This window comes from Amblyraja radiata, chromosome 17 (assembly GCF_010909765.2).
Source record: "Amblyraja radiata isolate CabotCenter1 chromosome 17, sAmbRad1.1.pri, whole genome shotgun sequence".
NCBI lineage: Eukaryota > Metazoa > Chordata > Chondrichthyes > Rajiformes > Rajidae > Amblyraja > Amblyraja radiata.
This window is the reverse complement of record NC_045972.1, coordinates 2,964,284-2,992,071: the sequence shown is the minus strand read 5'-3', so window position 1 is coordinate 2,992,071 and position 27,788 is coordinate 2,964,284. Positions and strand designations below refer to the sequence as shown.

Below are 27,788 nucleotides of genomic sequence, written 5' to 3'. Positions count from 1 at the left end.
TGAAATATTTATCTTTTAGGGGTTATTTTACTGGTTATGTGTCAGAAATAATTTAAGCTTCTGCTATGTAAACTACCAGCAGAAAGCTTGGGAATCACTTTCAATTTATTGAAAATGCTGGAGCTTCAGGGGGCAACGCCCACCGGGGTGCTGCCCTGGACCCCGCCGGGGCCTCGCCGGCCTCCTGGACCCTCGGCCAATACTTCCTACTCTGGAGGTGAATATCATGCCTGGTCCAATCCGGCCCGCGGGATGATTTGGGGGGGAAAAAAAGTATATTTACGACATTTACAACCTGTGCAGTTGGGGGAGGCCCGTCAGCCACGTCACAATTGAAAATGGCGCCGGTGACACGATAGGAAAGCAAAATGACGGCATCTCCCTGCGCAGTGGGCCCGGTGTCCGCCCATGCACAGTTGGCGAAGGCTTAAATTTCAGGAAATACTATCAAATTCCAGGAAATTTGGGATTCTATTTAAGGAAAAAAAAATGTTGAGGTGCGGAAGCACTGGTACAGTGAAACTCGAATTACCATACAGCCTTACTAAAAAAAAAGCAAAAGCACAGAACTACATAAAAGTTAACATAAACATCCACCACAGCGGATTCCCACATTCTCTCTTTATTCTCCCGCGGTCGGGGCAGATGAACCATCTGCAGTCGGGACAATCGAAGCTCCCGCAGCCGATGATCGAAACCCCTGCGTCGGGCCGATCGAAGGTCCCGCGTCGTGGCGATCGAAGGTACCGCGTTGGGATGGTCGAAGCTCCTGCGGCTTGGAGCTCCCGAAGTCGGTCTCTAAGCAGAGACTGCAAGCTCCACGATGTTAAAGTCTGCAGGCACCCGTGATTGGAGCTCCAAAGTCAATCCCCGACAGGGATCGCCAGCTCCACGATGGTAAGTCCTGCAGGCTCCTGCGGTTGGAGCTGCCGAAGTCAGTTTCCAGCAAAGGCCACCAACTCCTCGATGTTTGGCCGCAGTGCGGACGGAGATACCTCGACGGAGATGTGACTTTTTTCCGTATCGTAAGAGATTAAAATAAGTTCCCCCACACAAAACAAGCTAAAGAACACTAAAACATACATTTAACACATAGTTAAAAAACAACAAATAAGGAAGAGACAGACTGTTGGCAAGACAGCCATTGCTGGCGCCACCTGGTGGAGTAATGTCCACCACTTGCTTAGCTGATTAAGAATCCATTGTCAATTTTGATAACCATCTTCATTGTCTATGATACAATCTACTATAGTGTCATCTGCAAACTTGCTAATCATGTCTTGTACATTCTCATATCCTTGAGTGATCCTACTTTCTCCATGGTCATCCTCTTGTTTTTGACAAAGCCTTGGTATTTTCCTTGATGCAAGTCCCCAATGACTTTTCATGGACCCCTTTGGCCCTTCTAATAGCCCACTTGAGTTCTTTCCCTTTTGCTTTATATTCCTCATGTCCCGACTGGTGCAACCTTCTTAAACCTGACATAAGCTTCCTTTTTCTTCCTGATTAAGTTCATGAGTCATAGGAGCAGAATAAGGCCATTAGGTACACCGCGTCTACTCTGCTAGTCAATCATGGCTGATCTATCTTTCCCTCTCAACCCCGTTCTCCCACCTTGTCCCCATAACCTTTGACAACCGTACTAATAAAAAATGTATCAACCTCCGCTTTAAGTCTACAACATCATTGGTCATCCACGGCATTCTTACTTTGGTGTCCTTATCATTCCTCCTTACTAGAACATGCCGATCCTGCACTTTGATCAGCTGGCCTTTAAACAACCCTCACATGTCATCTGTGGACTTGCCCAATAACAACTGCTCCCCTTCTACCCTCCTTAGCTCCTGCCTAATGACATTGTAATCTACCTTGCCCCAATTAAGTACCTTCCCCCAACATCTAGACCCGTCCTTTTTCAAGACAGTCTTAACATTTATAGAGTTGTGATCACGATCTCCAAATTATTCTTCAGACAGCTGCAAGACCAATAGGGCTGTCATCGGCAAGGATTTTAACTTTCGTGATATAGACTTATGTGGTTCCCATGGATGTAGATGGGCTGGAATTTGTCAAGTGCATTTAGGAAAATGTCCTCAGGCAATATGCAGAGGGAAAGTTTGACGTACTTGTAGGGAATTGGGAGGGAAAGTGACTGAAATCACAGTGGGTGAGCAATTTGGGATCAGAGTTCTATGAGCTTTAAAATAGTTTAAAATAGTTATGGATAACGACTGGGCTGGTCCACAAGTGAAAGTTTTAAATTGGGCAGGCCAACTTTGAAGGTATTCGGCAGGATTGGCAAAATTGTTTGGAGTAGATTGTGGGCAAAGAAACATCCAGAAAATGGGATGCTTTCAAAAGTATGATAATGAGAGTTCAATGTCTGCATGTTCCTGTGAGAGCAAAGCACAAGACATGTAGGAGTAAAGAACCTTACCTGATGAAAGAAATTGAGGCTCTGGTCAGGAAAAAGGAGAAGGAATGGGTGAGGGATACACTTAGTCTCAACTGTGTATCCCTGGAGAGATTGAGATCATAAGTCCAAGGAACATTTGGCTAATCGAGTCTGCTCCATCCTTCAAGAATGGCTGATCTATCTTTGCCTCTCAATCCCATTCTCTTGCCTTCTCCGTGTAATCTTTGACACCCTTACCAATCAAGAACCTATCAATCTCTGCAGTTTCGAGTTTCCTTCTGAACATTCTTCAGATCATCATCTGCATTTTTTAATTTATTTTTTATTTTGGATAGCCACGACTGATCCATATGTTTCCTTCTGTTGGTTTGTCAAGTGGCAGGCTGCAAAAACATGATCGGGGGGGGGGAGTGCGGAATATACTCCCTTTCAATTGCGTTACCTGCTTAACAATGATGTGTTTTTCCCTGTTTTTTTTTTTAAGTGAAGCAGTGTGAAATTGTGAGCATCAGTGATAGGATGAGAATTTTTATACTGACGAATTGTAATGTTTATGTTGGCTTAAAATAGGACACCTTGATAGTGTCCTCTGTGATGTTCAAAGGAAAGACTCTGAACTCTTGAAGTCCGCACTCACTTTTGTTCCAGGCTCAAACTGGATGATCCTGCAATTCCTCTTCCTTTAGCCTCTGAATAGACCAACTATTTTGTCCATTCTCAAAATACAGTGAAGAGTTTAACAGATGGAGGAGGTCCAATTGCCCATTTCCTTTACTTGCCATGATGGTGCTTTAAACGTTTGATGGGGTGTTGAATAGTAGACATTTACCGGCTCCCTCATGGCTGGAGCTGGTTTGAACACCGAGCCTGCTGGGATCTCAAGTCGTAGACCTCAATACGGCCATTCAGTTGAAGATTCTTTAAAGATTGCGTGGAGGCACACTGGACACTAATAGCGACCAAGGACTTTTAATTAAGAGGAGCCCTTGCCTCTGATGTATGTTCAGTGTCAGTGTTCTCGGCGTTATTCCTCCAGCGATCATGCCGACTACGCCAAGATTGTAGGATCACTGAATTCTCAATGATTTGCCGAGTCCAGTAATAGTGATTACAACTTTTTATTTTGGGACAGTGGTTATGCGGCCACAGAGCAAAGCATTCAAATATCTGCAGACCCTAACTATAAACATATGAACATATCATAACTAACAAAACAAAGGAACAATAGAATTACAATGAAAGAACTGAAGACTGAACATGATTAGCAGAGAAAAGACACTGGACTTTCAACTAACACTTTCACACAAAACATACTGCTGAGAAACAGGCTTCCTTAACTACGTCTTGCCTCGACTCCACTGACAACAAAGGCTCTTTTAAGAGTCACCGGCAGGACTGGCCAGACCTATCTTCTGCACCTTTTTTGCCATTCTTATTCCATTCTTAAGTATGTGAGGTGTCTCGGACGTAGGCTGGAAGGTACTGGTAAAAGGGGAAGGGATGGAATCAGTCAGCTCATCTGTTCATTATTTCGGAAGCTTTAGTGCAGATGGTGTCTGCTTCCCATCGTTGGTAATGAAAGTCATATTGCACAAGGAGCCATAATCCTTCCTGTCTTTCTTGACCTTTGTGCAGTATTAGAAGTGATAATTTTATTATTTCCTTCCCTTTTTTCCTTTTTATGTCCCTTTCATTTTATGTGTCCTTGTTTAATTCTGCCGTTACTTGTTCAATTACAAACCTTTAATGTCCAGTAACTCTTCCAAGGTTCTCATCTTGCCGTCCATTTCTGACCTTGGAAATATCATCCAACTGTCAGGTTTTATAAGTGTATGACCATCTATAAATCTATCAACGTGTCTCATTCCATTTTTACCAGATTGTTTCAGATACCATTACCCTTCTGTGCTAGCTAGCACCAACTAAGTAATGGTTGCTTTATTCGCAGGTTGTTTCACAGCGAATTGGTACAGTTGATCTGTCGTGTTACAGCCTTGAGGAACTTCCTGAATATCTCTACTTCAGTCAAGACATCACACATCTTAATCTACGGCATAATTTTATGCATGCTGATACTGGACTCTGCCACCTTAACAGGTATCTCATATTTTAGTAGGTTATTCTCAATTGTCCCATTGTGATACTTTGCTCAGCAATTCCTTATTTCACTGATACTCTTAATACGTTCTGCCTTTTGGTGCGAATGGGTAAGGAACTGCTAATCTAGTTAAATATTAAATGTGAATTAAGGCACAGCACTGCACCGCACAAATTGTGTTTGGGAATTAAAATAAGAACCGGTCAAAAATGTAGTTTTCTGTTTGAGAATTTAGGTATAAAGCTGTGTACCTATGAAATATCAACCCGTTCTTTAATATATGAAATGACAAATAAAATGATTCACATTTTCTGTTGAAAAGTTGAACACACATGCCCAAACCCTACACATTTAGCTAAGCATAAAGGTATAAAAAAGAACAGATATAAATGACTGAAGTCTATTAAACTACGTGACCAATAAAGTCTCCAAATTAATTTATTTTTCATTGAAAAGAGGGGAAAGATTTTAATAATAACCTGTGAGGCAATGTTTTCATGTCAAGGGTGATGGATATGGAATGACCAGCCAGAGGAATTAGTTGAGGCAGGTACAATAACAACATTGAAAAGACATTTGAACAGGTACAAGGATAGGATTAGTTTAGAGGATATGGGCCATGCATGGCAAATAGGATTAGTCTAGATGGGTCATCTGGTCAGCAGTGTTGCTTTAGGCTGAAGGGCCTGTTTCCATGTTACATGACTCTGTTTGGAGAACAATCAAGTCCAATAGTATGAGCTGAGATAAAATAGTTTCATGATTGACTCATTATTTGAAGTACTTTTATTGACCAAACTTTATTTGTAGTGATGTTTTAATTATTCTTTGGAAAATTCTTCTTTGTATTTTTTTGCTTTTCTCCCTTAAATTGAGCATGCAAATATCATAATATAATGGAGATATAAACATATTAAAAGCATTAGATTACATGACAGCTTGTGACAATGTTTTCAGTTGTAGCCTTTGAAAATCTGCTGAACATCATAGAGTATGCCAGGTGTTACTGCAAGTAAATCTTTCCCAACCCTCACAATTCTTACAATTCAGTAAGCTAACTTCTGCAACTCACTAGAATTTGTTTTAATAGATATTTAAACAAATATTAAATAAAACAATATTAAAACGCTGTTAGCACAGCGGTGGCACAGCGGTGGAGTTGCAGCCTTACAGCAATTACGGCACCAGAGACCCGGGTTCGATCCTGACCACGGGTGCTGCCTGTACGAAGTTTGTACATTCTCTCCGTGACCGCGTGGGTTTTCTCCAAGATCTTCGGTTTCCTCCCACACTCCAAAGACTTACAGGTTTGTGGGCTAATTGGCTTGGTATAAATGTAAAATGTCCCTAGTATGTGTGGGGATCGCTGGTCGGAGCGGACTCGATGGGCCGAAGGGGCTGTTTCCACGCTGTATCTCTAAAACTAAACTATGAAAATAAAGAATTATATTTTTTCTAAAATAATCAAAAAGAGAGAAGCATACTTTACCTGCTGTCTCACTGTTGCTGTTAGGAAGGTGATTGAATACAGTCGCAGTTGTTAAATTTGGTGATTAGGGATCAAGTGATCAAGTATTTGGATATCTAATGATTCAGATTGTTTTTCATTGAATAAAAGGTTTCAAGTCTAAGTAAACTGCTGTTCAGAAATTGTTTTCGCAAAACATATTTAATGGAATCAAAAGCAATTTAAACTTACTTTTTGAATGCTTACATTCATTTGATAAAATATATATATTAGTGGCATCTTAAATACTCTCACATTTTTGGATGTCTGTGCAAAGCCCACTCCAAATTTTGAGGAAGGACATTCTAGCTATTGAGGGAATGCAGCAAGTTTGGCGCACCAAGTCCACGCTGACCATCGATCACCGTTCACACTAGTTCTCGGTTTCCCCACTTGCACAACACACTCGGGAATTTACAGTGTCCAAGTAACCAACAAACACACACGGCGTTGGGATGTGGAAGGAAACCAGAGCATCTGGAGAATATCCACGCAGTCACAGGGAGAACATGCAAACTCCACACAGACAGCGCCTGAGAACAGTATCGAACCTGGGTCTCTGGCACAATGAGGCAGCCACTCCACCAGCCGCATCACTGTGCTACTCAATGTAGCATCTGATCCTGCACCTCCTCTCACATTTCCATCCAATGACCCAAACACGCCTTCCAGGTGAGACATACCTCGTCTACTACATTTGGTGTTCCTGATGTGGCCACTTTTACATTGAAGAGACCAAGCTTAGATTATGTGGCTGTTTCGCTGAACACTTGTACTCTGTCTACTCTGGCCTGCTGGATCTCCCAGTTGTGAACCATTTTAATTCCACTTACCATCTTCCCATTCCCATACCGACCGCTATACTTGGCCGCTTCCATTGCCAGAATGAGGCCACACGCAAAGTGGAAGAACAGCACCTCATATTCAATTCTGCAGCTTACTAATGGTATGAACATTGAATTCTACAATTTCAAGCAATTTTAGGCCGACCCCCCCCCCCCCCCCCCCACCCCCCTCAGTGCTCCACTCTTACCTGTGCCCTCCCACACATTGCTCCCACCTGCCCGTCACCCTGCTCCTTTCCTTTCCTTCGTATATTTCCTTCCCATCCCCGTGTCCCCTATTTCTCTTTTATTGTCCCTCTTTCTCCTCCCAACCAGCCCTTCACACCCATATCTCTCCATCTATTTCTCACCTCTTCTCCAATTATCTGACACCTTTTTGTCATCTTCTCACCTCTACAGAGCTGCCAAGTAGTATGGATTTTCCGTATTTAGTACGGAAATGCGATCAGAATATGGATCTACGAATTTGCTTTGTACAATACGCATTTTTAAAAAATCAGCCCGACTTCCTGTTACATCTTGCTGCTTAAAAAATGCAAGGATATAAAATGTCATACTGTAACTCTAAAATTATAGCAGATTAAATCAATTAGTATTTCAAATTTTAAGATCTGGATGATTATTTTTGTAAGCTTTGATCTGCCTATCCCGGTACAGGTTTAAACAGCGCTGTCAGTTTAACGCGTGGGAATTTAAACGAACAGCGCAATGGATTAAAAAAATAACGCTCCCAGCTGGAGCGCTATTGCCTTTACACATAGCGCTATGGGCTTTACACATAGCGCTATGGGCTACACACGAGAGAAAGAGAGAGGGAGTGGGAGGGAGGGAGGGAATAAGAGAGGGAGGGAGAAAAAAAAGGAATGAGAGGGAGGGTGGGAGGGAAAGAGGGAGGGGAGGAAGAGAGAGAGGGGGAGGAAGAGACAGAGGGGGAGGAAGAGAGAGAGGGGGAGGAAGAGAGAGGGGGAGGAAGAGAGAGAGAGAGGAAAAGAGGTAGGAGAGAGAGAAAGCGAGAGGGAGAGGGAGGCTTCCAAAATAGCTTCTACATCATCATCTGGTGCTAAAAGCAGGAAGCAGCCGTTCAAACAGCAGTATACAAAGAGATGGCAATGAATGCACTGTCAAGTAAGGTGCGTAGAAGACATGTTAATTGATAGCAAAGTTATGCATTCTTGTACTCTTACATGTTCAAGTTCAAGTGAGTTTATTGTCCTGTGTCCCTGATAGGACAATGAAATTCTTGCTTTGCTTCAGCACACAGAACATAGTAGGCATTTACTACAAAACAGATCAATGTGTCCATATACTATGATATAAATATATACACACATGAATAAATAAAATGATAAAGTGCAAATAACAGATAATTGGTTATTAATAATCAAAGTTTTGTCCGAGCCAGGTTTAATAGCCTGATGGCTGTGGGGAAGTAGCTATTCCTGAACCATGGGTATGACCGCACGTAAAAAAATAACACTTTCAGCAAAATGGCACCGCATAAAATACTGATTTCCTCAGCAAAATACTGATTTTCAGGTACTAGAATATTGAAATGCTCTGACAAAACTTGGCAGCTCTGCCTCTAGCCTTTGTCACACTCCACCCAGCCTCCATTCAATCCCCCCTCATCTGTATCCACTTATCACTTGGTCCCACCCCCTCCATTCTTTTCCAGCTTTCTTCCCACTTCTCCAATTAGTCCGAAGAAGGGTCCCAACTCAAAATGTCGTCTATATTTAGTGTTTTACTCAAGGTTCCGGCATCTGCAGTTTCCTATGTCTCCTTATCAGTGCCAGTTCCACATAGCACTCAAACTGCTGAACTTTATCTACCTCTTTAAGTGTCTTCAGTGATCATCACGCTCCATAATCCTGAAGCTGAGAATTCGAGTTTTGCCGCAGTCTTCAAGCAATTCCGATGCTCTTACATTTTAAATGACAACTCTCTTCTAACAAATTTCCCCTTTGTAGAGATACTCTCACTTGTAGAAACATCTCACTTCTATCCTTGGTAGAAATTAGCCTCTTGAATATCTTTGGGAAATCCTCCAATGCCATGATTTCCTTTCTTTTATCAGGAGATCATAACTTCACAAACAACCTTTACAATTAGAATATAGCGAGTCATACAGCGTGGAAACGGGCCCTTTGGCCCATCTTGACTATACCGGAAAAGCAATCTTCCACCATCATCCTCTGATTCCTTCAATGAATCCAATTTTCAATCCATTCAGCCATTTCTCCTTGGATCGCATGGGATCTAACCTTCCAATTGTAAGAAGACTTTCCTATTTCTAGACTCCAATTTTCTTGGAATGAAAGTCAATGTGCTATTTATCCTTCTAGCTACATCCCACACGGGTATGCTAACTTCTAGATTCCTCTGTTCTAAGAGGTCAACCCCCCCTTTCCTGTATTCATCTATCATCTGTCATGCTTTGTCCTGCCCCACCTCTTTTCCTGCCTCACCTCTTTTCCAGCCTTCCCTCACCCATTACAGTCAGTCTGAAGAAGGTTCCTGACCCAAAACGTCAGCTGTCCAAATCCTCCAGAGAGGCTGCCTGACCTGCTGAGTTACTCCACCACTTTGTGTTCCCTCTGTATTCCACTCATTTGCAATTATCTCCATGAGATAATTGTCTGCTTTTCAATTCCTTCCATGACTTCACACTTTAAAATATTAAACCCAATTTGCCAATTCTCACTGACGTACTCAGCCATTCTATATCCTGTTGCAGAGTCCAAGTATACTCTTCACAGCATTCAATGATTCATGCCTTCCCATCTATTTTCATATCACCAGCAAACGTTAGTATCTTGTATCACTGTATCTTAGCATTATTAATCTATACTGAGTATATATTGTGGCACTCAATTAGCTACATCCTTCCAGATAGAAATATACACATTTATTTTGATTTTCTTTCTTCTATATGATAATCAGTCTTCGATCCACATTAAAATACTTCCCGTAATGCTTAGTGCAATAGACATTTAGGTGGAATTTTATCCAATGTGATGTGCAAAATCAAATATAATCTATCTACAGGACTGGGTTATTACATCCTCAAAGACCTCCAGTAAATTTGTCCAATATGATTTTCTTGTGCAGGGAAAAACTTACACACTCACAAACTTACAAACTTAAATTAACCACTCAAAATATGCAGAATAGCCATATTACTGGGGAGAGATATTAAATCTATTTTTGTATTTTTGAAACACTCATACCTCAGCATCTCATGCCATTTCCAAAATGTAATAATGTCTGTAATCCTGAGTGGATTCATTTTATTTTTGGTTATTCTTCCAGTTGCAAAGACATTATTTATTTAAAAAACTTCTATTAGGAATTTGCTGTTTGATAATTGACTGTGGTTCTAAATACATTTTATATAAGAAATCCAAAGATTTGGGAAAATAATTGATTTTTTAAGCATTTGTTTGGCCAATTACAGTCACAGTGATGCAGCAGTTAATGTTACTGACCCAAGGCTTCAGGACACCAAGTTTGACCCTGACCTTGGGTGCTGTCCGTGTGGAGTTTGTACACTCTTCTCATGACCACATTCTGGTTGGTGCTACGGTTTCCTCCCAAAGCTCTAAGGTCACGTCGTTAAGTAATTTTGATACTTTCAATTATCACTTTGTAAGTAGCATAAAGGATTAAAGCAGAATCAGTGTGTATGGGAGAGAATAAGTTGCAGGGTATGGAATGGAATACGTTATTGTCATGTGACAAGTCACAGTGAAAGTCTTTGCTTGCATACCCAAGATATACAAATAACGGCCACCTATGGCGCTGACAAAGTTACAAAGTATGCCAGCTCCTCCTTTGTTCCCTCCCCCCTCTCCCACAGTGGTTCCCCGATGCCGGGTCCCCATTGTCCATTGTTCTTCCCACTCCCCTCACAGCGTTCCCCACGCCGGGTCCTCCATTGTTCTTCCCCTCCCCCCCTCACGGCAGTCCCCCCATGCCCTCATCGACCACGAGGCTTGACCGACACTGATGGGATTTCTCTGCTAGACATTGACCGCGTGGGTAAAATGGTCTAGTCCTGTTACATAATAGGAACAGAAACCCAGTATTGTCAGTTATATTCGCTGCTGCGACTGCTTACTAATCTTGTTTTTAGCTGGAATAGTTTAGTGTAGAAATACAACGTGGACGCAGGCCTTCAGCCCACTGAGTCCATACTGACTAGCAATCGCCATACACACGTGCTAACCTGCATACTAGGCACAATTTACAGAAGCTAATTAACCTATAAACCTGCATGTCTTTGGAATGTGGGAGGCAATTAGAGTACCTGGAGAAAAGATAGGGAGAATATACAAGACAGTCCCCGTATTCTGGATTGAACTTGGGTATCTGGCGCTGTAAGGCAGCAACTAGGCTGCCACGACACTGCCGCCCTCTACTGACAGATTCTATTGTATCGGTTCAATGCTGCATTTTCAAGGTCCATTGCACAAGCAATAAGGTTCCGCATGGTAGGCTGGGATCGCAGATTGTTTGGGATCCAGGGAGAGCTTGCCCACTGAGTGCAGAACTGGCATCATGGCAGGGTGGTGATGGCTGGGGATCTGTGACAAGTGATTGTCATCTATATCAACGATTTGGATGAGAATGTACAAGGCATGATCAGTAAATTTGCAGATGACACGAAAGTAGATGGTGTGGTAGATAGTGAAGAACGTCATCTGTGCCAATGAATAGGTAATAGAGTTTAATGCAGACGTTGTATTTTGGGTAGTGGAGCCAGGGCAGTACCTTCACAATGCATGATAGAGCACTGGGCAGTGTTGTAGAACAGAGTGATCTGAGCATACAAGTACATCATTCCCTAAAAGTGGTGCCACAGGTAGATAGTGTGGTGACGAAGGCTTTTGCCATATTAACCTTTAAGTCAGGGAATTGTGCATAGAAGATGGGATGTAATGTTACAGTTGTACAAGAAGTTGGTGAGGTTGCAGTAGTTTAGTTTAGAGATACAGCGTGTAACAGGCCATTCGGCCCATCAAGTCTGCGTCGACCAGCGATCACGGTACAATAGCACTATTCTACACACAAGGGACAATTTACAATTTTTAACGAAGCTAATTAACCTACAAACCTGTACATCTTTGGCATGTGGGAGGAAACCAGAGCACCCGCAGACAACTCACGCGGTCACAGGGAGAACATACAAACTCCATACAGTCAGCACCCATAGTCAGGATCAAACCGGGGTCTCTGTCGCTGTAAGGCAGCAACTCTACTGCTGCGCCACCCTGCAGCCCTGGACCATTTTGTTCAGTTTTGGTCATTCTGATGTGGGAAGTAGGTAGACTGGGCAATGTTCAATGACTTGGCAATGGACCTGAAAAATACACCACGGATCTCACTGACTTGATAAGAAAATGTGTGGAGGAGTGTGTTCCCAACAAATTCATCAGAGTGTTCCACAACTTGAAGCCTTGGATGAAGCAGAAGATCTGTAATCTTCTTGAGGCCCAGATCTCTGGCATTCTAGTCTGGCAATGAATATTCATATAGGAAGTCCAGGTATGAATTTGATAAGGCTGTGGCGTCAGCCTAAACACGGTCCACTCATGCTCGAACCCTCGTCAGGAGATATGAGGGCGGGCACGTGACGTCATGGGGTAGAGGGAGTGTCCTGGTACTTAAGTTTCTCTCACCTCGAGACCTTGAGTAGTCAACCGGTAGCTGAGCCCGAGTGAACAACCTCGTTCAGCTACAGCAACAACGTAATATAGTTAGCGCACCAACCTAACGTGTCACCACTGAATAAACGACTCTTTGAACCGGCCCGACGTCTCACCTTTATTCACCACGTTTGGTGCCGCTACGCTGGTGACCCCCGACTGTCCAAATTGAAATTTGGACTCTCCTGAAGCACGCAGCCTCGGGAGACCTGATGTCTGCAGCCGGCTGCCCAGCCCTGCAGAACGACGCTGCCGCCCCCACCAGCTGCTGCTCACCGGAGCTGAGAAGCCGTCGCTGCTGCCGCTCTCCCGCTCCCGGCAACGGGGCAGGCCGCATTGTGTGACGGCCGCCGAGCTCCCCCGCATGACCTGCCCGGAGCCGACCACCGGAGCGGTGAGGTTTTACCAGCCGCCGTTGCCCCACCAGCTGCTGCAAGAGCTGCGAGCGTAGCAGACTCCTGCCCACAGCAACGCCGACGCACGCCCGGCGGCCCCGGGAGCAGAGAGAGAGAGTACCTGCCGCTCTCCTGCTCCCGACAATGGACCAGGGCCCGGCCTTGCATCGCGAACACGACTCCAGGCCCAGCACTGCACCGGGCCTCACCGCTCCAGGCCCTGCCACGGCCTCACCTCACCTGCACCGCACCGGGCCTCACCGCGGACACGGCTGCAGACCCGGCACTGCAACAGGTCTTGCCGTGGCCACGGCTCCACACCCTGCTCCTCACCTGGCCCCGCCGGCCGCTGCTCAGGGTCTAGCCACCCGATAGGGCGGGCTTACCTGGGGCGCCTGCCGAAGAAGCCCTTCTTCATCTCACCGGCATGGACTCTGAAGATCCCTGGGCACTGGCTGCCTGTCCGGTCCAGGGATTGAATCGCTGGCGAAGTCCGCTTCAGCCGGCCGGCAAAATGGCCGCCACGGCTGCATAAAGCAAGTGGCCGCACAACTACGAAAATGGCCGCCGCGGCCAGCCGGAAGAGAAGCTCGAACTTACCCGCCACCGCGCCACCTTCCGGCCGGATGCCGTCACTGCAGCCTCACCGCCGTTCACAGCGCCACCTTCCAGCCGGATGCCGTCACTGCAGCCTCACCGCCGTCCACAACGCCACCTTCCGGCCCGATGCCGTCACTGCAGCTTCACCGCCATCCACAGCGACACCTTCCAGCTGGATGCAGTCCCTGCAGCCTGAGCACCGGTTGCAGCGCCTCATTCAGGCCGGCGGCTGTCACTGCAACACTATCGTGCACTATGAACACTGGACAATTTGAACTTTGGACACTGATTGCACTGTAATTTGTCTTGTTAATGTTCATTTTGTGTTCTCTGCCTTTCCACGCCCGGTTCAGGAATTGGTTTGTTTATTTTATTTAGTTTTTTTCCCCTCATCGTTGCTGGGGGCTGTGTTTCACAGGAAACTCTCCCTTAGCTGGTCGAGGAAATGCGAGTGTGTCTCTTCCGTCCGGCGGCTTCTGCATCGGTCCCCTCGCACCCCTCGGTACCTCGGGATCGCCCACGCAGAGCGTCACTGCGCCCATGGAGCCTCCGTCCCGACGCACGCCCGGGGTGTCCCAGACCCACATGCAGGAGCCACCCTCGACCATGCTATTCCTTCCTCCTGTTCTGGGGGGGTCCTGTGGCGGCAGCCTAAACACGGGCAACTCATGCTCGAACCCTCGTCAGGAGATACGAGGGCGGGCATGTGACGTCATGGGCTAGAGGGAGTGTCCTGGTACTTAAGGTCTCTCACCTCGAGACCTTGAGTAGTCAACCGGTAGCTGAGCCCGAGTGAACAACCTCACTCAGCTACAGCAACAACGTAATATAGTTAGCGCACCAACCTAACGTGTCACCACTGAATAAACGACTCTTTGAACTGGCCTGACGTCTCACCTTTATTCACCACGTTTGGTGCCGCTACAAGGCTATCAAAAAGGTTAAGAGAGACTTCCACTCTAAATTAAAAGATGAGACGGACGTTTGCCAGCTGTGTCAGAGCTTTCATGCCATCACATTCTACAAAGCAAAACCAAGTGGCTGTCACACTTGCCACGCCTCCAGACACTTGAGACTCCACACTCCTCCCCTGAGCTATTACGAGTAACACCTTTAATCTGCTCCCCTAATCTATCACTTGGTATAAATACCTGAGATCATCACCAATTGGGTGCTGACTAATTATTTCTGCATTCTGTTGGTTCGATAGCAGTTCTGAGTTCTGTCAGTTCCTGGTCGATATCTTTCGGTTCTATTCGCATCTGGATTTTGGGTTTTCTTCAGTACTTCTCGGTGAGCCTGCATTCGAGTCCTTTCCGTTTTGGGGCCTTCTGACAGATTAGTCGGCCGGTATGGACTCGGCAAGCAATTCTGATCAGCCCGACCGGAGTCTTGGTGCTCCCAGTTCCGTTCCTGAGGATTTACTGGCTCGGTTGTGCAGGGCTGTTCAACTTCAAGGCTCCATGAGACTCAAATAGACCAACTCGTAGCGACCATCCAGCAGTTGGCAAACTCTGTCAACCAGGTCCTGTCACACCTCGCACTGCTGCCAATTCCTCCCGTCTCTGCTGATGCCTCTCTGCCTCTATCCACTTCCAGCCGTATCCAGCCCATTCTGGAACCAGTTCTTCCCACCCCGGAGAGGTACCATGGCGATCCCTCTACCTGTAGGTCATTCGTTTCTTAATGCTCCTTGGTTTTTGAGCTACAACTGTCCTGCTTCGGCGCAGAACGCTCCAACGTCGCCTCTGCCATCTCCCTGCTGTCAGCCTGGGGTACAGCTGCCTGGGAGAGACAGGTAGACTTCTGCCAGGACTTTGCCCGTTTTTCGGCAGAGCTGAGAACGATTTTCGACCACCCTTTGGTCGGAAGGGAGTCTCTGCCAGGGGGTACACTCAGTTGCCGATTACACTATTGATTTTTGAACCACTGCTTTAGAGAGCGGTTGTTGTGATACCGCTCTGCTCAGTATCTTCATCCATGGCCTCTGAGAACCTGAAGGATGAGTTGGCCTATCAGGACCTTCCCTCGGATCTGGACGCACTGATTGATTTAACCATCCTGATAGGTAACTGGCTCCGAGAGCGAAAGTGAGACAAGCTATCAGCAGCTCTCAACCAGTGTCCTTACCCACCACACTCCTCTCGTCATAGTGAGCCGATTGTCTCACTTCCCTTGGGAAGAAGAAGCCCCACGCATCCCAGTGCAGAGTGGCCGCACGCACTAGGCTCGTGCTACCTACGTCATTGGTGCCCACATGGACCGCAACAGATGGATCTTTCTCCTCGTACTCCAAGTTCCTCTGCAGGTCAGACGAGATGTCCTGGACCCGGGCACCAGGCAGGCAACACAGCTTCAGAACTCTCGATCCTCGTGACAAAGAATAGTGTCTATTACCCTAACTTTACTATCCCCAATAACAACTATGCTTTTCTTCTCTTTCCCCTGTTGAATGGCCCCATGAATCATGGTGCCCGGCTAAGTTGCTCATCCTTCCTACAGTCTTCCCACTCGTCCGCACAGGGAGCAGGAATCTCAGACCCGCTTGACAAGCTCAAGGGCTGAGGCTCCTTTAACACTGTCCTTGCCTCTATTCCCCTGCCTGCCTCACTTGCAGTCACACCCTCCTCCTGACCACAGACCACGTTGGAAGTAATTGTTATAATGGGTGTGACGAACAAGGCAGTTGGAAGTAGGGGAGCTCAGATGATGAGAGAAATTGAGCTTATGGTCAGGAATAAGGAGAGATGGGCTAAATGTGGGCAGCAGGGATCAAGCCTCTGGAAGAGTTTAAGAGACTCAGGAGGGTAGTTAAGAAGGAAATCAGGAGGGCAAAAGGGGGCAGGAGATAGAGCTGGCAGATAAAATTAAGGAAAGTAATCTTGTAAGTACATTAAGGGAAAGAGGATAACGGGAGAGAGAATAGGGCCTTCAAAAACCAAAGTGGTCACCTAAGGACGTTCTTTTAGGAAGGAGATGAGGAGAATTTTTTTTTTTAGTCAGAGGGTGGTGAATCTTTGGAAATCTTTGCCACAGAAGAGGAGGCTGTCAATGGATATTTAAAAGCAGAGATAGATACATTTTTGATTAGTACAGGTGTCAGGTTATGGGGAGAAGGCAGGAGAATGGGGTTTGGAGGGAGAGATAGATTGAATGGTGGAGTAGACTTGATAGGCCAAATGAGTTAATTCTACTCCTATCACTTAAGACCCTATGTGGAGAGCCGTATGAGATGGGCAAATTCCCCAATGAGTATTTCTTCTCAAGTTTTTTTGAAGATGTCATCAAAAATGTTGCCAAGGGCAAGACCACAGACATTATCTATGGGATTTTAGGTTCTGCATGGTAAGCTGAGATGACAGTGGGTTGAATGGGGGGGGGGGGTCTGTGCAGGATGGATGGAGGGAGCAGTGCTGGATGAAGGGGAGGAGCAGTGCAGGATGGATGGGAAGGGGGGTCAGTACAGGATCAATTGGGGGACCAGTGTAAGATTGATGTGGAGTGGCAGGAGAATCAATGCGAGGTGGATAGGGAGATCAGTGCAGGATGAATAGATGGGGGGGGGGGGGGGGTGGGAGTAGATGAGGAGGGGAGCACAGGGGATGTCAGTGAGGACTGAATAGAGGCAGGAATGGGGATCAGTGCGGGATGGAGAGGAGGTGTCTCAGGATAAGGGGAGTGGAGGGGGGCGTACAAGAGAGAGAGAGAGGAAGGGGCAGAGGTGGGAAGGAAGGCCAGCGCTCCTCGGACAGCACCGGCATCATCACTGCCTTGGGCGTCCCTGTCAGGCACGGAAATCGCAATCAAAATATAGAGGGGACCGCGGACAGAATATTTTGGCGGCCGCGCGCATGCGCACACTCACACACGCGCGTGAGGATTCGGAGGCCCCGCGAACTCTGCCTATCTCGCCTACAGCCCTGTCTCAATCCAGACAGGGACACGCAGAGCTGAGCTGGGTTTAGCACTGCTTCTCTGCGCTGGCTGTGGGCCTAGGGGCACCGCTCCCGTCTGACTCCCGACGCCTCTGGCCACCCTCGGGTGGGGACGGGGATGGTCCAGCGGCGGTTCGGCAGCGATTGCAGCGCCGGATCGATCCTGGCTGCGGTGCAGGTTTGCTGAGAGTGTTTTGGCACGTCTCCCTCCTCCAATCACCGCGCTCTATCCTCAGCCCCCCCCCCCTTCCGCCTCTGACCGACATCTCCCTCCTCCAAGGGTTTGCTTTGAAAGCAGTAAGCACCCGCTGAGTTTCTCCAGCTTTTTTGTGTACCTGCGGCCGTTATCAGGCCGGGCGGGGTGCAGGAGGAGGGGGAGGAGATGAGCCGCGGCCGCTGCTGCTGCGCGGGGCCCGTCATTCGCTCCGACCCACCGTCACGCTACACTTCAGTCTACGGTATAAACCAAGTTGCTAAGCCGGGCAAAATGACTCGCCGTTTAGGTTGCCCGGCGGCACTTTGAGTGGTCAGTGGCACCCGGGCAACCGTTAATTTCGAGCCCTGCTAATTGTAGCTAATTACAAAATTCAATTACTAGATCTAAACATCTATCCATTTCTTAAGAATAGATTAACATTTTTAAATAGCCTAAGTGTCCAAATAACATTCACACAAGAATTCACAATATAGCATAATTTTTACATTTCAGTCATGGGTTTACAGGCCAAATGGAAGGAATTTAATGTTTAATACCTGTAAATTAATGGCCATTTAAATCAGCTTGCGAGTGGGTTTTTCTGGAACGCGACCATTTGGAACGTTGAGGTTGCGGTGATTTAGTACCCCATATCGGCAGCAAAAACACTGCCGGTTCGTACGGGGAAAAAAATCACCGTTTCGCAACTTAAAATGTGAATTAAATGCATCTTAAACACTTTTATACATATAAATAAACTACTTTCTTTTGCCTGTCCTCTACGTAAAATCCGTCCCCGTTGACGGCTTCAGAAGCTGATTTTAAAATCACTCCAGCAATTTTGTCGGGCGAATTTTTATTAAAAACACACAGAACGGCCGTCGGAACGATTCTTTAGCAAAAGCTTGCACTCCAACAAAATATAATCTAGGACCAGGTCGGAGAAAACCGCGTTTTAACCCCGCCCCCCCCCCCCTCAAACGCGCCAAAATCGCGCACACGGGCAGTGGCAGAATTGCAGCGCCGCTGAAGGTAAGTATTGTAACATACCTAATTAAAATGTTTGGGAAATTTCATTTTGATTCCCTGCGCAGTTAAACAAGCTTTAGGAGACTGTAACTGTCACTACCCTTCCTTAAAGTACGGCAGTTGTATCCACCAACTATTTTGATTTCGAAGTTTTGGATTCATTTCATGGAGCAATCAAAAGTGTATGAATATATGAATATGTATATGATAAAGGTTGTGATAAACAGTGGCAAGAAATGTGTGAACCAAGGAGAAATTTTCAGGACTAAGCTCTAAACTTTTTTTTAAACTTAGATTTACCCAGCTGAAAAGCCTGAATCTGTCCAATAATAAACTGACAACATTTCCAACATCCTTGTGCGAAATTGGGACTCTTACTGAAGTCAATCTCTCCTGTAACAAGATACACAACATTCCCAAAGAGATTGGAAACCTGCAGAAGTAAGTGTTTTAATACAGTTTACAAATGAAAGTAAAACAATCTGATACGGTAATTCATATCTCGGTTTAACATCTGGTGAAAACAGTTATTTTTTATTCCGCTGTTTATGGCTGTAGAACATAGAACACGAACAGCACATGATAAGGCCCTTTAGCACACAATGTCTGTCGAACTGGACGCAAAGTTCTACTAATCTAGTTTCCATGTACTCTCTCCATTCCCTGCATACCCACGTGCCTATCTTAACATACTCCAGCATTTTGTGTCTACCTGCCACACTAAAACTGTTAAATGCTACCACCACCATGCCAGGCAGCATGTTCCCTCACCACTCTGTGTAAAAAGACTTGCCGGACATCTGCATGCCCCTTTCACCTTAAAGCTGTATCTTTGATATTTTCATACTGGGAAAATGGTTGTGACTGTCTATCCCTTTTATATCTATCTGATCGCCCCTCAACCACCGATGTTCCCGTGCAAACAATTCAGGTTTGTCCTTATAACACAGGCTGCATTCTGGTAAACACCTTCAGCACCTTCTCCAAAGCCTCAACATCCTTTCTGTAATGAACTGAACACAGTACTCCAAATGTGGCATAACCAAAGTTCTATAGGGCAACCACATGACTTGCTGACTCTTATATTCAATGCCCCCACAGATGAAGTCAAGCACACCTCACTTCTCCTTTACCATTGCCAAATAGTGTTGTCACTTTCGTGGAGCTATGGACTTTGACCCCAAGATCCCCCTGTACATCAATGTGGCTAAGCGTCTTGCCATTAATTGTATACTTCCCCCTATATTCGACCTACCAAAATGAACCACCTCACACTTGCTCGGTCTATAGTCCATCTGCCCATTTCTGCAGCTGATCTATCCTGCTGGATACTTTGAGAGCCTTCCTTACTGACTGCAACTCCACCAATTTTGGAGCCATCTGCAAACTTAGTAACCAACCATCTATGTTTACAAAGTCCATCCATACGTCTATCCAAAGTTTACATTCATATGTATCACAAATGTCAGAGATCTCTGTAGATTCCTGTAGTGATTCACTGGTCACAAACCTCTTGTCAGTATAATACTCTTTCACCACAACCTTATACTGTGTGAGCATGCCAGTTCTGAATCCAAATCATAATCTTCTGGATCAGCCTACCACGAGGGACGTTCTTATCCTGTCTCGTTCCCCCCCCCCCCCCCCACCCATTGCCTAGTCTCGCACCTATTTCTCCCTTCCGCCTACCCCTCCTTTTCCACTAACATTCCTCCTTCTAGCTTCACAATTCGCAATTCAATCCGTTTGACTAACACCTGTATTTTCATCTCTGGCTTTTGTCCAGCCATTTCCTTATCAAAAGTCCCCTTCACAAAATGGGTGGTATTGTAGTTAGTGAAGATGGTTGTCCAAAATGTCAGCAGGATCTTTATTGGTTGGGCATGTGGGTTTTAGGAGTAGATTGGTGAAGTGCAAGATGTTATATTTTGGGAAGTCTAATCAGGGCAATGAAGGGCAGGGCTCCGGGGAGCATTGTTGAGCAGGATCAAGACGTGCAGGTAAATAGCTCCATGAAAGATATGTCACAGGTAGATGTGGTGGTCAAGAAGGCTTTCGCCACATTGGCCTTCATCAGTCAGAATATTAAGCGTAGAAGTTGGGAGGTCATGTTACAGTTGTACAAGACATTAGTGAGGCCATAGTTAGAGACCATTTTTATAGAAGCCAATTAACCTGCAAACCTGCACATCTTTGGGATGTGGGAAGAAACCAGAACACCCGGAGAAAGCCCACTCAGTCACATGGAGAATGCACAAACTTCCTACTGACAGCACCTGTCAAGATCGAACATGGGTCTGCAGCCTCAAAAAATCATTTCAGATTTCCCGTAATATTATCTGCCAGAGCTATCTCCTGCCCCCTTTTTTCTCCTCTTAATTTCATTCTTTAGCGTGCTCCTCAGTTCCCAAAACTCCTCCAGGGATAAACGTGATCCCAGCCGCCTCCTTATTCTTGAACAGAGCCCCAATTTCTCTCGAAGGTAGACACAAAATGCTGGAGTAACTCAACGGGTCAGGCAGCATCTCTGGAGAGATGGGATGGGTGACGTTTCAGGTCAAGACCCTTCTTCAGACTCTGAATTTCTCTCACCATCCAAGCTTCCTTCCAGCCACCAACCTTGCCCTTCACTCTAACAGCAACATGCATGCCTCGCATAACAAGCATAATCCAGCATAGAAGCTAGTTTTACACACCTTCAGAAGTGGAAATAGGCTTACCACTGTCCTTTCTTAAAGAGCTTCTTTACTTTAGTTTGTTTTACTTTGTAATATACTAATACATCTGTATATTTCTTTCAGTCAATTGTCAAACCTTTAGATTAGCATGGTTCCCCTAGTTTTTCAACAGTTTGGACTTTTGCACGTGTAAACAAACTAAGGCATTTTATGTATAAAACTTGTAGCGAAAATATATGATTTATTTCTATTCCCAGTCTTCAGACTTTTATTCTGGATGGAAATTGTCTTCAAACATTGCCTGCGGAGTTGGGAAATGTACAAGAGCTGATGCATCTTGGCTTGTCCTTCAATGACTTCAAAGTGATCCCAGAAGTGTGTACGATTTTGACAGCCATGGAAAAACTTAGCATGGCTGGAAACCTTCTGGAGACATTGACATTGGAAACACTGGGGCAGATGACTCACATTAAACACCTAGATCTGAGGTAAGATATGTTAAATGCTACACCTGGGACTGTATGAATTCCCTTGCCAGGCACACAACCTCTGCAATTCAGACAGCCACAATATCATAAATTCAATCTCTTAAGGTTTTTGAGATTTACCATAGCAAAATACAATCAAATTAAAAAGGCTTTGCGTATATTCACTTATTGAACGTGCTGTTTACTAATAATTAATTGCTGTTCATAATTTTTGTAATTAAAGAACAGATTTCTCAATTTTCTGAAGTCGGGACCTCCAAGTCTTTTCTGAATCTTTGTCGTAATAAAATATTTGTGCAGATTGTGATGTTAATGTCACAGGGTTGGAAACTTTATTGCATACTTAATTAATTTCAGATTTACTAGCTACCCGTATAATCTTATGTTTTAAGTTATTCTTAAAATACTCTGTTATTATCCATTCTTGCAAAGGGAAGTGGGGAAGAAATTATGTTAATAATCAGGTGGAATAATTATACAAGATGCCATAAGAGAGTGTTCACTCAGTGTTCCATCTTTAATACTTTGCATCTTGGAGACAGGCCTGCAATAAGATGAGCTGACTTGTGTTGTTTGCTTTTAAAAACTCTGGACTCATAATATTTTTTGGGATTTGATGACTTGTACCCCAAGGGTTTGCTTTCTTGCTTAGGGAAAGTCTTATGATATTTTTTATAAATGTAGGAACATGTAAGGGCACAATCTTAGCTATTGATGCGAATAGTCCTTAATAGTCTTGTCATGTCCTTAAGAAATTCTTGTAAATTGGTGCAGTTCATTGCTTGTAGTTTAGTAGTACTTATTTATATTTAATGGTCATAATCATCTTTGTTACTTATGCAACAAACAGTAAATTTTCCTTTCAACGTCTATAGTTTTACCTGTCAGTTAAAATATGATATTTGTCATTTTGGGCTGAATTTGACATTTGTCTCTTTGTTTTTTAGGTTGAATTTAATTGAGTCTCTGGTGATCGACAGTCTAGAAGCTATAAACCATGTCACTTTCCTGGATCTACGTGACAATCTCTTGACTGAACTTGACTTAAGTTCTTTTGCAAGTATTGAACATCTACATTGTGGACGTAACAACCTGTTCACCCTTACAATAAGTGGGTTTTCTCTGAGGACATTGTATGTTGGCTCTAACCGTAAGTGAACAGATTTTTAGTTACTTCCTCTAAATTGTCATTTTCTTCTGAAGTCTGATCAAATGATTATGACTTGAATGATATTCAAATTTGTTACAACTTTGTTCTTACCAAACTGAGAAAGCTTAAGAACAAGATTGTTTAAAAACATGTGGTTCTTGGATTGAAAGGGTACGATGGAATGATGTTTGACTTTAAGGAAAATTACCATGTGACAATAAGGATGAAATCAGGCATGATATCTTTGAAGGGGATGGTAAAAGGGGACATGTCTGAAGAACAAAGAAGCATTTAATTATTATTTTGTAGCTAAGTTAATTTGGTGGAAACCTCTTTGATCTTGAAAGTTAAGCTCTGGATACCCCCTCAGAGCATTTTGCATTAATTTTGCACATCGTACCTGCTGCAATTTTAGGTGGATGTAGAATATGAAGTCATAATCTAGTAATAAAGAAATAATAATAAAAGAACAACTTCAGACTACAGAGAAAACTGGCAACTATATAATTTTTGTGAATCTAATACATTGATATAAATGAAGAAAAACATAGGGATATATTTAAATTCATATTATTCCTTGAGATTGATCAGAATTTCTTAAAGATATCCTGTTCTAATAATTTATTTTGGGTGTCCATTTAGAGTTGACAACATTGAGTGTATATCCACTTCCTGGTCAGCTGGTTCACATTGATCTCTCAAGGTAGGCAGGTATCAAATGGTATGTACATAACCAGAAACAATTATAGAATCTCCTTTTACTGTGCCAGTAAAATTAAAAACAGTCACAGTTCATATACTCTACCCGTAAAAGTAAAATACCACACAAGCCTGTGATTAGTTGTTTTCAATTATTCAACACATATTTTTCAAAGTAACTTTTCTATTATATTATAATCAATTGTTTTTACCTATATAGGAACAAATTGGAAGCTGTACCAGACTGGGTCTGTGATGCCAAGAAACTTGAACTGCTGGATGTTAGCCATAACCTGATTACGGAATTACCTATGAGGTGGGAAATGCTAGTAGATTTCACATCTTACTGCTTATGAATAGTTTGAGGGATAGAGATCTGTTCTGAGGTGATGTCACTGATGGTTTTTCATTATTAACATCTTATATCTAACATTGCTGACAGCGCCACCCGGTGGAATTAAGATACAGTAAAATTTGAGTTACCACACAGCCATACTAAGTGAAAAGCAACAAGACACACAACCACATCAAAGTTAACATAAACATCCATCACAGTGGTTTCCACATTCCTCATCGTGATGGAAGGCAATAAAGTTCAACCTTCTTCCTCTTGTTCTCCCGCGGTCGGGGCAGTCAAACCATCCGCAGTCAGGGTGATCAAAGCCCCCGCAGCCGACGATCGAAGCCCCCATCAGGGTGATCGAAGCCCCCATCAGGGTGATCGAAGCTCCCACGGCATGGAGCTCCCGAGTCGGCCTCTTCTTACCAGAGACCGCAGGCTTCACGATGTTAAAGTCCACAGGCCCCGCGTTTGGAGCACCTGTCGATCTGCAGGCAAGGCTGCCAACTCCACGGTACACATAAATGCTGGAGAAACTCAGCGGGTGCAGCAGCATCTATGGAGCGAAGGAAATAGACAACGTTTCGGGCCGAAACCCTTCTTCAGACCACATGCCAACTCCACGGTGTTGGTTGCAGTGGGGACAGAGATACGATACGGAAAAAAATCGCATCTCCGTCGAGGCAAGAGACTGAAAAATAGTTTCCCCAAGTCCCACCCTCCACATAAAACAAACCAAGTAACACTAAAACATACTTTTTAACTCATTCTAAAAGTAACAAAAAGAAGAAAGGGCAGACAGACACCCGGTGTTAACGGGAAGGAAGTAGATCACAACAATCATAGCTGGGAACAATGTAGAAATAAACGTTAGGCAAAGTTCCTACTTCTGTTTGCCAGCCAGTTGAATGAATTGAAGGCAAGATAGAAGTTGTGATTGGTGAGCATTATTGCTGTGCTCACACTAGCATATCAGCTGTGAGCATCTCCAGCAAGACACATTAGGTAGGGTGCAGCTGTGTAGATATGTTGACACATGAATGCAATATCTTAAAGCAGAAACGGTGGAAAATTGGATGTGATGTGACTAGTTGAGGAATAATGTAGCTGTTTGCATCTAGCGTGCAGTATCTTCAAATATATATTTTTTTCTCTCCATTGTGTGCCACAGGTTATTGTGCAGCTTGAGCCTGCAGAAACTGTTGGTTGGACATAACTATCTTCACAGTCTGCCAAATCAGTTGGAACACATAGCTCTAGAGGTGTTCGATGTACAACACAATCAGCTACACGAGCTTCCAGACTGCCTTTTCCTTAAGGCTTTAAAGTAAGTACATTTAAAAAATTGAAGGTTATCATATGATACAATATGATCAACTTTATTCCAACCCGGAGGGAAATTGGTCTGCCAACAGGGGAGATGCTGTAAGGGGGATTTGTGAATAAAGAATAGTACAGCAGAGTGCCGATCGGCCATGATGTCTGTGCTAAACATGATGCCAAGTGCAACACTTCAACTCTGCCATTTCTCCACCATTTCAGTAGCTTGATCAACATCCCCCTGTATACTTTGACAGCCTGTCTGCTACTCCACCAACTTTGTCTACTCTGCCCAAAACGGATCCATATGCCTTCATTCCCTGCATATCTATGTGCCTGTTTAAAAGCCTCTTCAGTGCTGCTATTGTATCTGCTTCCACCACCATTCTTGGCACACACAAATGTGTTCAACAAAAAAATTGTCTTGCACATCTCTTATAAAATTTCCCCCTCTGACTTAAACCTATGCCCTCTAGTTTTTGACACCCACCCTTCCAAAAAGTTCTGATTATCAACAGTATCTATGCGTCTCATAATTTTATATACTTCTATCAGGTCTACCCTCAACCTCCACACTCCAGAGAAAACAATCCAAGTTTGTCCAGCTTCTTGTTACAACTGATACCCTGTAATCCAGCCAGCATTGCAGTAAACCTCAATTGCATCCTCTCATCCTTTCTGCAATAGTTTTTTTCAGTTTTACAGATACAGCGTGGAAACAGGCCCTTCGGCCCACTGGGTCCACACTGACCAGCGATTCCCGCACTATCCTATACGCACTAGGGACAATATTTACATTTACCTAAACACATTAGTCCAAAAGCGACCCAACCAAGGGTTATGAGACAGCCACATGACTTGCTGATTCTTATACTGAAAGCCCCGAAACATGAAGGTGATCATACCATGCATCTTCTTTAACAGCCTATCAACTTGTATTGCCACTTTCTCAAAGCTATGGACTTGGACCCATAAATCCCTCTGTACATCAATGCTGTTAATGATCTTGCTGTTAACTGTATACATCTATCTGCCAAAATGCAACATCTCACTCTTGCTTAGTTTAAACGCCACAATTTCTCCGCCCATTTTTGTAACTCTATGTCACGCTGTTCGCAGCTCCACAAAATTTTGATGTGTGCAGTCTTACTTACAAACCCGTATACATTTACATCCAAGATGTTTAGATTGATCACAAACAACAGACGTCCCAGCATAGGTCCCTGCATTACTTCACTAGTCACATACCTATAGCTAGAATAACACCCTTCCACTACAACCCTCTTTCTACAAGGAAGCCAGTTCTGATTCAAAACAACAGTCACTACGAATCAAAGGCATCTTAGTACAATTTTGTGACACAGCATGGATACAGGCCCTTGTTCACATTAGTTCTATGTTATCCCACTTTCACAACCACTCCCTGCATGTTAAAGGCAAACTAACCAGCAACACCGCACGTCTTTGGGATGTGGGCAGAAACTGGAAACCCCCGTGGTTACAAGGAGAGCATTTTATGCATCAGCCTACCATGTGGGACTTCATCAAATAGTCATAGAGTAACAGTCATAGTGTCATTCAGCATGGAAACAGGCTCTTTGGCCAAACTTGCCCACGCCGACCAACATGCCCCATCTACACTAGTCCCACCTGCCTGCGTTTGGCATGTATCCCTCTACATCTATCCTATCCATGCACCTGTCTAAATATTTCTTAAATGTTGCAATAGTGCCTGCCTCAACCACATCTTCGAGCAGCTTGTTCCATACACCCATCACCCTCTGCTTAAAAAAACAGTTACACCTCCAGTTGCTGTTAAATCTTGCCCCTACCCCCACGCTCTTCCCAAGTCCTCTCACCTTAAATCTATGGTTCTCCATTCCCCTACACTGAGCAAAAGACTCTGTGCCTATTCTATTCCTCTCATGATATTGTACACATCTACTAGATCGCCCCTCATCAGCCCAGGAGCAAACCGACAGGGATGTCCCACCCCCCCGATCGGCTCTTCCCACTCCCTGCCATGTCCAAACACTAGAATTGTGGGACTAAAATGCAACCAGAACTTGAGGAACAACCCCTTCAGATGTTGGTACAGGGGCAGTAACCTCTCACACTCCATATACGCGTGGAACACAGTCTCTTCCTCACCGCAGAAAATACAGGCGGCGGACGAGCCCGTGAACCGACTCAAAAGTTTATTACATGCCACCGCTCTGTGCAACATTCTCCAATCCAGGTCCCCAATGTAAAGGGGGGAAACTCCCTTGTAGAGGGACCCCCACTGGGGACCTCCCCCGCCTTCGGGTGGTAACACCGACCGCCATGACGTGTCAGGACGGGAGACGAAGGCAAGGAGGTGCAGAATGTGCAGGAGCATCTGT

General features: G+C 44.6%; 1 protein-coding gene across 1 annotated transcript in view; it reads left to right on the top strand.

The window, feature by feature from the left end:
- phlpp2 (PH domain and leucine rich repeat protein phosphatase 2) overlaps window positions 1-27,788 on the top strand; it is a 136,391-nt gene that overhangs the window by 75,009 nt on the left and 33,594 nt on the right. The window contains exons 6-12 of the mRNA XM_033035629.1: window positions 4,365-4,513; window positions 19,024-19,170; window positions 21,665-21,895; window positions 22,843-23,045; window positions 23,688-23,748; window positions 23,965-24,060; window positions 25,256-25,411. Of these exons, the coding sequence (XP_032891520.1) occupies window positions 4,365-4,513; window positions 19,024-19,170; window positions 21,665-21,895; window positions 22,843-23,045; window positions 23,688-23,748; window positions 23,965-24,060; window positions 25,256-25,411 (1,043 nt within the window). The remainder of the gene's footprint in view (window positions 1-4,364; window positions 4,514-19,023; window positions 19,171-21,664; window positions 21,896-22,842; window positions 23,046-23,687; window positions 23,749-23,964; window positions 24,061-25,255; window positions 25,412-27,788) is intronic.